Source organism: Centroberyx affinis, unplaced genomic scaffold, assembly GCF_046629955.1.
Source record: "Centroberyx affinis isolate AG114_WGS23_722 - 3 ecotype Tasmania unplaced genomic scaffold, CSIRO-AGI_Caff_v1 ptg004149l_1, whole genome shotgun sequence".
Lineage (NCBI taxonomy): Eukaryota > Metazoa > Chordata > Actinopteri > Beryciformes > Berycidae > Centroberyx > Centroberyx affinis.
In genome coordinates this window covers 315,226-327,397 of record NW_027281915.1, presented here as the reverse complement: position 1 = coordinate 327,397, position 12,172 = coordinate 315,226, and the positions used below count along the sequence as shown (strand labels likewise).

General features: G+C 43.7%; 1 protein-coding gene across 1 annotated transcript in view; it reads left to right on the top strand.

The window, feature by feature from the left end:
- Positions 1-6,996: 6,996 nt before the first annotated feature.
- Positions 6,997-12,172, top strand: part of raver2 (ribonucleoprotein, PTB-binding 2) — a 71,663-nt gene continuing 66,487 nt past the window's right edge. Inside the window, exon 1 of the mRNA XM_071542673.1 lies at positions 6,997-7,281. Coding sequence (XP_071398774.1) covers positions 6,997-7,281 — 285 coding nt within the window. The remainder of the gene's footprint in view (positions 7,282-12,172) is intronic.

Genomic DNA, 12,172 nt, shown 5'->3' with positions numbered 1-12,172 from the left:
TATTTTCATTTAAAAAAAACAGCTTTTGTCATGATTTTTTAGATCTTATGTGTTGTCAAAAATATCTTTCAAATTCATTTAAATAGCTTTCGTAAATTCATAACCTCATTAGACCATTTACAAATTACAATGTTATATATAAAACTCCTGATATGTTACGCATACCTTTATAGAAAAGCTACGCCAATTAAATAGAAAATATCATCTTCTGTGATCAAAAATATGTCTTTAAAATAAATAGGTAAAAAAAATTACACTGTCATCACTGATATTTAAGCCCAAATGCTGCTAATTGTGGCATTCTATTGTCCGTCAGGCCATTTTGTTCCTACTATAGGAGGTCATGGAACAGGTCAGCGCCACCCTGCCCAGCACACAGTAAGCCAGGAGGATTATCTGCAGGGGATTGTGTGTGTGTTGTCTCAATACCTGGCCCCCTATTCACCCTCTCTGTCAGCAGTCCAATATTGTCTGATGCCTGGCCGGCCTGTATTTATTGTTACTGGTTTACACAGGGACATTAAGGACACCTACGCTCAATAAAGCTGGCTCTTCAGGGGTTATTTGGCCTGGTTTAGAGGGGGGCATTTCATTTTTGGTACCATGTAGAACTGACTGGTGCTATGTTGAACTGGGGTGGTCTGGATTCATATGTTGACCCTGCACTCTGATTTTCCTGGAGGGGAGGCATGGGATAAGAGAATTTCCCCACAGGAATCAATAGTGTCACATACTGTATATATCCACTATATATTTCACTATATATCTATTTTTAGAGAAAGGATGGTGTATTTTGCAATCTATCACTCAATAGTTAGAATGTCAGGTTAATGTTAATTGGTCTCTAGCCAGCCTCTTCTCTTCTGCGGTGGTGGAACGAGTTACAAAACTCCATTCGATCCGCAGAGTTCCTCTCAATCTTTAAGAAAAGGCTAAAGACCCAGCTCTTTAGTGAACACCTTCTCACTTGATGGACTGTGTAAAAAAAAAAAACTCTTTATCTGCCTCTATGCACTGCCTCGTAGCACCTATGTCCTATTGGACCAGAACTTAGCTTTATGGCACTTACTCTCGTTGTTCTCTCCTGACTAGAACCGTGCTTGTGTTGTATTAAAATCTCATGTGTACGTCGCTTTGGATAAAAGCGTCTGCCAAATGGGAAACTGTAATTGTAATTATATCCAAAGAACCACTCATGGTTTTATACAGGACCTTTTCATTTTCTGTGGATGGAGTTCTTAAAAGTGTTTAGGAAATTGTGTCTCGTTCGTGAAAGAATATCACTGCTGTTGCCATGTGAGGAAAAGTCCAGAAAAAAAAAGCCCAAGGTCCATGTTGGGTCCTGACCCGTAGTTACAGAAACCAGGCGGTTCAGAGCAAAACGGTGTTTGAGCCACAGTCTGCAGTTAGCGCTGGGGAGCGTGTGTTTCAATATGTTTCAAGCTATAGGTCATGGGTCCTGCCATTTGTGGGGAAGGCAGAGCGCTGGTACATATTGTTGCCTGAAAGACTTATCAGTTATTTATGAGGCTTTTCTGTACATATTGCCTGCCAGGGGAGTTGGGGAACAGCCAGGGGATGGAGAGGCAACATGGTTCTGACATAAGCGGCTGCTTTGATTTGGGTAAAAGAAAGCAATATGCCAGTTTATGGTTGTTGTTTTTTTATGTTTGCTTACTTTTAGTTAAAGATTTTCCTGTCCTTTACTACAGTGACAGGTTGTCATCCTGTGGTCTAAAACTCACAACATACAATGCAACACTTTAATACATTCACACAAACAGAAAAAATAAAACAGTAGGCTGTGAGAATAAAATATGACTGAACTGAGTAAATTAAATTTTGGACACTCCTCTTCAGTTTACCACATGATGTAGATGAGGGATTTGTTTTCACCCAAATTACAAATTCAGTTTTTCCCTACCCAGTTTAAGGCTTTTTTTTTTAAAGGCTTTTAACTTTTATCACAATCTGACCAAACAAGAACAGGCCTGTACCCTATTTTGGGTCCCCAACCCACCATTTGAAAACACACACTGTTCACCGCAGGTTCGTGCTTTGAGATTTGGCCCCAAAAGGTTGACTGTGGCTTCATGATAACATTGAAATTATTGTTATGGAATAACTTAGTTCACTGTGGGTTTGTTTAGTATTGCTTGGTTAATGTTAATAGGGGATTTCTGTTGTATTAGTAGTGTATTAGTTGTCAGGAAAGATGGGAAAGAGGTGTGTGAGTGTCTCTCAGTAGTAGTCTCATCTAATCTAATATCTGAGCATCTCTCAGTATTAGACAGCCTCTGTGGACCTGCAAGGCCAGCCTTTATCACTACATCCTTGACCTCTTGAGCTTGTTTTTTGGGTTCTCCGATGTATTTATTTGGATGAATTGTAAAGAATGGAGTGGTCTCTGAAATGGTGTCTGTGTCCTGTTTAAAATAAGGTCACGGGCTGCAGATACGCAACGTGTTTCTCCTTGAGGTGGAGAGGGAGAGAGGGATGGAGAGGGGCATTCACCAGGCTCTCAGTTTAATGAACATTGGCAGGAAAGTAGTGCAACACTGCTGAAGGCTGAGGACATCGGGGAGGAGAGAAGCTGCTCTCTCTCTTTCTCTCTGTCCTCTAATCTCTGTATGTGGTAAACCTCATCAGTGTGTATGCCTTCATTCGTACCTCCTGTATGTCACTCTTTCACTGTCACTGCATCTCCTCCACTCTCCTCTCTCTCTTTCTCTCTCCTCTCCCCTCTCTCTCTCTCTCTTTCTGTCTCTGGCTCTCTGTCAAGGATACGCTCTGAATTAGAGCACTGAGCTCGGTGTCCAAGCGCCCTGAGGCCATTTCAGCGCGCTCTGTGCACCGTCAGTCTCTCGCTGCCAACTGGTACAGCAGACGTGCGCTAGCAGCATATTTTTGTTCAGTCCACAGCCCCAGTTTCCCAAAAGCATCTTAGTGCGAGCATCTTAGGCCTCGCACACAAGCCGCTTTGAAAACGGTTCGGAAACGGCTTCAGAATCACTTAAAAGTTCGATAGGAGAAGGAACATTCATATTAAAATGCCACGCTCTCTACCTCGTCATGTGGGTTTGCACTAAATGACATGGCAAACGTTTCCAAAATGAAAAAAAAAACAAGACAGCTTGTCCCTTACAGCGGATTCTAGCCAGGAGGGATTTGATCTATTGTTTCACCCAACTGTATTCTGCTCAGAAACACCAGCAGGTGGGTGTCCAGTGGAATCCACTCGTTAGGGGGGAGAGACATTAACGAAATGGAACAAACAAAAAAAAAAAAAAAAAAAAGTGGGTGCTCAAGTCAGAACAAAACTTCCTCATTACTGGCTGACCTGTTGGCCATGCAAAACCAGCTTCCCAGGCCCGTTGGTAGAGGGGGTCTGGTTATGACCGGAGTAATTAGGACACAAATTGAACAGAGAACTCTCGTACATAAAGGGGTCCTATTTTAATAATGCATATTGTCCCTGTGGGTTCGGGGTCAGCTGTTTTTAGTAGGTCACACATCCCTCAATCTGTTCCATGCTATAAGTTAAGGGGAAAGCCAGGCCGCCACCCCCCCCCCCCCTCCACAAACCCCCCACGCATCTGCGATGACAGCAGAGCATCAGCATAATTGCACTGAACGCAGCACAGAGGCACTCATAAACAGAGAGAGAGAGAGCCTACTGTGCTTTTTTACCTCCTCCCCTCCGCAACAGTAACATCCCAACAGAAGAGTATGAGGGCCATTGTAAGTGATTTTTTGCCACAGCCGGGGGGAGGAGGGTAATATTCTGAGAAAAAACTCAGACATTTGCGAGAAAAACACAGAAATTTGTGAGAAAAAAAACTCTATTTCTGAGTTTCTAATTTTGTTGTTTTTGTCTCACAAATTTCTGACTTTAATCTGAGAACTTCTGAGGGTTTTTTCCTTGCAAATTTCTAAGTTTTTTCTTCTTGCAAATTTCTAACTTTAATCTAAGAAATTCAGTTTTTTTTCTCAGAATATTACCCTGTGGCTGTGGTAAAAAAAAAAAATAAAAAACCACCGACAATGGCCCTCATACTCTTCCGTGCATCCCAGACAGGATTGCAAATGGAGATAGCCATGATCACCCTGCACACTCAATACAGTCCATACATGTATGCAGCACACACCGCCGGCTCCTACGCACGCAGCTCCTCTCTGCCATTTAGGGTTCAAGGCCCCCCCCCCCCTCCCCCCTCCCCCCAGCCTTCCGCCTACTGAGCTCATCCCAGGTGCCTGCTTTGCCCGTTCAGCCACTCTGCCCACCCACGCCCTCGCACTCTCAGTCCCAGCGAGCAGCGGCAACGCTTTTTCCCCGCTTTCTTCTTCTCCTCTCTACTCCCACCCACTCCAAGAGGCTGTGAATCACTGGCTGACACAGTGAAGCACCAGCAGGGCTCTTGTGTTTTAGATGGAGAGGGACTAACATCTCGTTTTTTTGGGGGGATTTTTTTTCCCTTGGTTGGTGAAGCACAGCCTATTATTATGATGGGGTTTGATTTGCATGTAGGTGAAATGCGTTGAAACAGAGAGAGAAAGAGAGAGAGAGTTTGTGTAAGTGTGCGGGTGGGTGTGGGCTAAAATGAGTTAATGTATGTGCACTTGTGTGTGTATGTGTGTGTGTGTGTGTGTGTGATAGCGTGTATCTGCGATTGAGCGTGCTATGGCACTGGCATGCATGTGTGGCAGGGAGACTGAGAAAACACATTAATTGTTCTCTTGTGGAAACGTTGTTTAGTGCTTAGTGGAGTGATTCATGCGTCTCTAAAACCATGCTGTGTAAGTGACAAGCAAGTCCTTGCTGTCTTTTCAGAGAACCACTGTGCAGTGATTCATGTCCCCCAATCTGTCACCGCGCACTATTGTATTAGCTGCAGTTAGACGAGAAAAAACCGACTTCTCCTGAAAGTCAGCTTTCTAAGAGTCAAAAAGCGGCTTTGTTTCAGCTGATCGCAACACTTGTTTGGGGTAATATGTGCATATTTGGTAAGGTTTCAAGGGGCACAAGCATCTCAGATGATAAAACGATGATCCCAGTAATACATGGAAATGTTTTATCAATGCACTACCACCCACACATGATATTTGGGGTGGCAACACTTCTATTTCCAACCCTCCGCGACGTCCTTGCCCTCGGCCCCTCACACACCCCTCACACCCCTGGCTGGAGTCGAACGGGTGTGCGCTTGATTGATGTATTCATACAAACGTTTCGGTTACACTGGTCCTGCCACTTGGCGATGCGAGATCATTTTCACCCGCTGACAACTGTGATTGTCTGGATTCAGATCTGCCAAGAAAGGCTTCACGCAGATGGTGAGGGAGAGAACACGGAGGCTGGGCGGCGGAGGGTTGAATTCACTTGCCTCTTACGGACCCCGGCTGCATAATCGCGCTCTAAATATTTCCTAAGTGGGTTGATGTGTGCTTGCTGACATGTTTTGTGCGTCCCCGTACGTGTGTGAATGCATCAGTATACAGTGTGTGTGTGTCTGTCAGCGCCTCATGCAGCCTAGCGGAAGCTTGGTAGGCATTGTGTGGACTCGGCAGGGAGCTCTGTTCCCCTTGTGTTTGCCAGGAGCGGCTTTCCACCCACGGCGGGCAGGCAGGCAGGCAGGCAGGCAGGCAGGCTTGGTTGGCTGCTGGGTTGGCATTGACTGGATGACTTGGGTGGAAAGGAAGGAAGGCACGCAGCCATTCCTGGTCACATTCTGCACACCGGGAACAGGAGAGCTCTGGTGGTTTAGAGATATTCTCCACTGAATGCCTCTCTCTCTCTCTCTTCCTCTCTGTGCGTGTGAGAGCAAGAGAAATGTGTTAATTGGGCTACAGAGAAAATACAACATAGTTTATCTACTTTAATGCATGAGGGTGTTTATGTATTTAGTGATATAGTCACTGCTGTCTCAAAAATGTAAAAAGGATAGAACATAAAATAGTTTCTTAGACACATTTGGAGGGTGATTTAGTCAAATGCAACACGTGGAATCACAATATTTCTTTTCCTTCTCGTTTTTCCCCCAAAACGTAAAGCTAACAAAGATTTTTTACAAGTTTGAAATAGGTTAAAAAAGAGTGATACCATACTTTAAATATCCAACATCAGACTGCCAACAGGACGCACTGCAGTTTATAATGGGTCGAAAAACTATATGCTTACATTGGACTTGAGAATCCTGTGCGACCCACATTGTGCGCGCGCGTATAAGAAAGAGCGTGTGCATTTGAGGCAATGTATGTGCTGGTGTAGCCTACCTTCCTAGTGCAGTTCTTCTGCTATCAGGTAAGAGCTTCAGTTATTCAGGGAATTATGAAACTCACGCAAGGTGATGGTTGGTTGGTGGTGGCATCATGTAGTAGGCTATACTGATGGAGATACTGATGATGCATAATTGACTCGTACTTGTTCACCCTGCAGACGGTTGGGGTCGCCAGGAGTCTGAGGTGCGCCCTAGGAACAGGGTGAGCTGCTGCTTACAGCCTACCTTTCACTGCAAAAAATGTCCATCTTAACAAGTCATTCAGTCCAGTGCCGTGTCCTGACATCTAGGTTTACGTAAAACAAGTGAAAACTATGCCATTATCTGGGTGAGATAATTCCGCTGGTTTCCGAAGTGAGATTACTTTCAGATATAACAGAATAAAGCAGATTACACCGCCAGTATCTAAATAATTGTATTTTTTTTTTCTTGATGCAAGGAAAAAGCGGATTTACATTGGAAACAAGTGAACGTATCTCACTCCCATTTTCCCGTTTATTTTAAGAAAAATAAGGTTTAAAGACTGACAATGAGACTTAAAGACTCGTTAAAATGGACATTATTTTTTTCAATTTTTTTGCAGTGTATAGGTAGGCTCTCTCTCTCTCTCTCTCTCTCTCTCACACACACACACACACACACACACACACACACACACACCTCCCACCTATCTCTCTCTCTCTTTCTCTCTCCCTCACTTTCCCCACAGCTACCCAAGATGGCGGCAGCCTCATCCATCCAGCCGCCGAGCGTTCACTCTTCTCTAGCCCGGGAGAGCGCACTTTCCCCGGAGATGGACAGCCCGGAGAGCCGGCAGCCGGAGGACGAGGAGGCGGCGGCTGCGGCGGCGGCCGCGCAGCCCGCGGAGCCGGGGATCAGCCTCCGCGACCTGCCGGACCTGGAGCCGGAGGAGATCGAGAGGAGGCTGGCCAAAACTCGCCAGGAGCTGAGCAACAGGAGGAAAATCCTCATCAAGAACCTGCCGCCCGACACAACCAACCAGGTAGAGACTGGAAAAAAGTGTCCGTTCATGACAGATGGAGTGGGGAGGAAAGTGATTCAATTACTACAATGTTCCTGTTATATTCCTATAGGGAGTTATGGTGCGTCTGCGGCGCTCTATAGTTAGTTTGTAATGACCGTATCGTACTTTATGGCATGTTTTATCTCCCTTGGCATCACCGTAATTTTCCTAAATATCCCTATAGGGACTGATAGTGTGTCTGAGGGGCTCTACAGTGAGTTTATAGTAACCTCGTCGCTACTTTATTGTCATTTTTTTACTCTCATATGGTTTGAAATTATAATAATATTTCAGTAGGGACCTTTTGCTGTGATATTTGTAAAATACACTATCGCTCTAAAATCTACTATACGATTACGATAGGTCTATTTATTTTTCGTAATGGAGTTGTTTTTTATGAAGTTGGAAAACAAATGAACAGAGGCGTAATTTGTTAGGCGACCGTTATACTTTCATTCTCATACTGATATGATGAACAGAATCCCCGAGTCATTTATAAAGCTTGTAATTTAAGAAATAACCTAATTTAATTCGCTGAGTCTCTTGTTGGCTTCTCGCGGGAGCGTCCCTGTTTACGACTGAATATTTAGATGTCAATAAATGTTTATAGCATTTGTATATGAGAAGTTCCTGGAAGGGCCGTCCGACGAGCCTTGCCTGCAGTCCGTTGCTTTTCTGGTAACACTGTAGAGACAGCAGTGAAGTCCTCAGGTTTGTCAAACATTGACACATTTCCAAGAATGCAGTGGAGGGTAAACCCACTATATTTAGCTACCCACCTTTTGATTTGCAAAATAAAGTGTACCCACCGTTTTATGTACCACTACATCACTGGATATTTCTGATCCACTGAAAAATGCAGGGGCTGCAGAGACTAGTGTGCGAGTGACAAGTGACACATTTAATTATCAAACTGCCTTGATATGCAACTTTTCTACCATTTTCATGAACGTATAGGCCTACAACATTGACATTACTGATGATCAGCTTTAAGTTTGCTGTAATGTATGGACTACAGACAGCTCATGCATTATTGTGCAGTTCAAGTCCTCACCCACATCATTGCTGTGAAAACAAAGGTTGTTTAAGAGCAACTTAAACAAGGAAACTACACACACTCAGATTGTCATGTTTTCAAGACATGACAGGTGGACCTCATGATTTCTAGCTTTAGGCTAAATATAGCCTACATTTTGCTCCGGCTAGAGTCCTTCATCATTGGAGGCAATGTCAAATCAGACAACTTCACTTGAAGTTTGTTATCGTGTGTGGAACTAAGGAATCTTGTAGGAGGTCTGTTCTCCCTCTTAGTGTCATTCATCACTCGTGTCAGCGTGCTGGCCACCATGAGGCGGTCTTGAACCAGGGGGATCCCCAAGCGCCGGCTATTTAGCCCTCTACCCACCTCTGTCCGGCCGGCTACTTTTATAACTGAATGTCACTGAGGCTACGTACACACTGCCAGAATTTGGTAGTGACAACCGAATTGAGTGAATGCGCATATGTATGGTACACGGAGTCACTCCACTCCTACGATCTCGCGATGGCTGTAAATAATGTCTGTAACCATAGTAACGTTTACTTCAGATCAATATGGCGGCTACCATTGCCTGTATTATCGGTTTACTTGACACCAGTAACCAGAGGCGTCAATTTATCCATATCTTAATAAACCGCCACTGACAGCGTCACATTCTCCCTTTTCACCGCATGGACTTGATAGGTTTAACCGCAACATTTGCGCAGAACTGGTAGAACAACCGCAATGTTGAGGACAAACAGACTGGATAGAAAATTTGAGAATGTCTCACAACACTTACCTCCGTCTCTTTTAACGATTAACGATGGTAATGTTACGTAACGTAACGAGTGTTTCACCTTACGTCACATAACAAAAAGTTGTCCAGTCCGGTTTTGCTACACCCTACTCAATACAGTTGTTTTTTTTTTGTTTTGTTTTTTTTTGGGGGGGGGGGGGGGTGTCTAAAGAGGCTATTGACTGAACAACGTCATGTTAATCTGCGCGAGCCATTCTGGTCCTTGATTTTGATGTTGCCACCCAAGTTTAACCAATCCTGACAAGTCCCACTTGCACACTGACTCCATTTTGCCAATGTTCAAAATATAAGTGGGAGAAGTAAAGGGAGGAACAGGGAAAGATCATAGGGGCTTCTGTTTTAGGAGGGGTTGTTAAAGCCCCAGTATGCAGGCGTTATGACCATGTAAAATTGGGGGCATTTCCTCATTATTTAAACTAATTTATGTTTGCATAATTATTAGATCTCAGTTCTGTGAGTGCAGTAGTACTCAGGAGAGAGATCCAGTATTGGTCTGAGAAGACTAAAATATGAACTTTGTTCTTATATTTATTACTATTGTAATATTTTTGTTTTAGCCTACTTATTTACTACAATTAAAAATTGCATTTCTGCACTGACTCAAGAAAGTACATTAAACATTCACAATTAATAAAGATTGTCCGTTTATTTTTCAATTGAGCATTGAGCCTTTAATAAAAAATGTTTATTCATGTTATTTTTATTGTCATGCTTTCATAAACATATTTAAAGTTTGGTAAAAAAGTGGCATCACCGGAAAAATGTATCTTGCCGCCACAAACATCCCTTAGCTGGTTACTTTTCCCATCTGGCTGGCTACTGAAAAATTTTGGGAACCCCCTGCTTGAAACCATCAGAGTCTGCTGGTGGTAAATTCTTTCAGGGTTGTAGTAGCAAACATTCTTGGGATGAGGCACACTGCCAAGGAGAACCAATACCCAGAGTGTGTGTGTGTGTGTGACTGTGTGTTTGTAAATGAGAAATAGAAGGAGAGAGGAATTCAGTTGGATCAGGTGAGGCAACAGAAGTGGAATTTCTCTCTCTGTATTTTCCACATGATTCCTGTGTCAGAATGAGTGTGAAGGTTTAGTGTGTCTGAGCAGAACAGTGGGCCAGCCCAGCCTAGTTGAACACGCCATACATATCTATCCACTCAAAATGTAGTGCTGGAAAGTGCGAATAATGATCTAGCAACCAGTCATTTCACAGACACAAGTGTTGTGTTACAGTGTAACACAAGTGTTGTGTTACAGTGTGCCTGCTCAACTCCACTGTATCACTCAACAGGCTGGAGCAGCAGCTCAAGCTCTGATAGAGGATAAATAAGTGATCGAGGGACATCAGTGATGGCTGCTGCTGCAGTTACTTTCTTCTCCGGGCTTTTGAAGAGCTGATACAGTGTGTTTCTAGTGAACTTTCATTGTTTTATAATAGAGCTTTCATGTGTCATTTGGTGTATTTTGCTGGAAATGTACACCCAGAGAGGTCAGCGTCATTGTATCAGTGCCTTTCCTTTATGGTGTTATGAGTTATTCAGACCATAACTTCACTGACTAATTTAGTCTACTCTTATTCCAAATGAAGTGACTTCATACAAATACCACAAGTGTGTACAGATCATGCTCAAACGTTGAGTAAAACCTAGCTGCAAGTTTATCTCTGTGATATTGCCTTTCTGACATGAAGTGAGAAATAACGTTAGACACATTTTAGAGCTCTAGCCCAAAACAACCTGCTGTGACTTCTTGCATTGGTTGTGCATACAGAGTGTATACATTTCCGTTGTATGTGGCTTTGGTGGGAGTTGAACTCCCAACTGTTGCAGCATCAGTTTATGCTGAACCAACTGAGCTACAAAACAACCTTGTCTAAGGAACTGGAACCACTGGTTTTCTTTCTTGTCGTGGGATAAAAGAGCTGAATTTTCTTACACTGCCACTAAAATAATGGAGCATGTCTGCGTCCATATGGAGCTCACGTATGTCCAGCCACACAGAAAGCATGAGCCAGGCAGTAGTTATCCCTGCTTGACAGGCTAATAAGCCGTGGCTCCTCTCATGTATCACTGCAGTTGAAATTAGGCTACTTAGTAGCCCTGTTTAACTTCAACTGTATTTGAAACCTGATGAACAAATAAGCTAAAGTAGAAGCCAGGCTACAACAAAACCTATCACTAGCCTTGTTTGGTAGTGGAAGCCAGTTTATATTCTCAGTGCGGTTGTTGACATTATGTTCCATAAGGTTATAGAATGAAGGAGAAGGAAAATCCCAGTCACTGTCTTATGTAACCTGTCTGATGGACCCCCAACCCCCTGCCAGCTCCACCTCTCATTCCCCTCACACACTGCCACAGCCCCGTTAATGAACACTAACACTATATCACAGTTTGTGTGTGTGTGTGCGTGTGTGTGTGTGTGTGTGTGTGTGTGTGTGGGTGTCTAGGGTGCACGGTGTCAGATATATGGCCGTGCTGACAGTCCTCGTCTCAGAGAGGAGAGGTGGGGGATGGGAAGGAGAAGGAGAGGAGAGCGCAATGAGAAAGGAGAGAGGGGAAGACGGAAGAGGTGGAGGAGAGGAGAAGAGGAGATAGAAATGAGAGTGAAAAGGAGAGGGGGGAATTGGAGGGATGGAGAGGGGAATGTCAGGTTGATAGACAGGAGAGGAGGATGGAAATGGAGATGAGGATGATAGGAAGAGCGATTGGGCGAGAGGGTATGAAGCTGGGTGAGAGAGAGAGAGAGAGAGATATTTAAATCTAGACAGGGAGCAGGACATTTTTACAGTGGTACATACAGTATGGTGGAGATTTGAGACTCCAGTGGGAATTTGATATAAAGAATGAAAATAACGTTTCCTTCATTTTGAGCATGTACTGTACATACACATTTGCAGACACACAGGAGGGTAAAATGAAACAGTGTGGGTGACAAGTGTGTGTGTGTGTGTGTGTATGTGTGTGTGTCTATAGTTAAGCTTCCAAGGACTTCTGTTATCAGTTCAGGTCTTGAATTATTCAAAGCTTCTTAGAAATA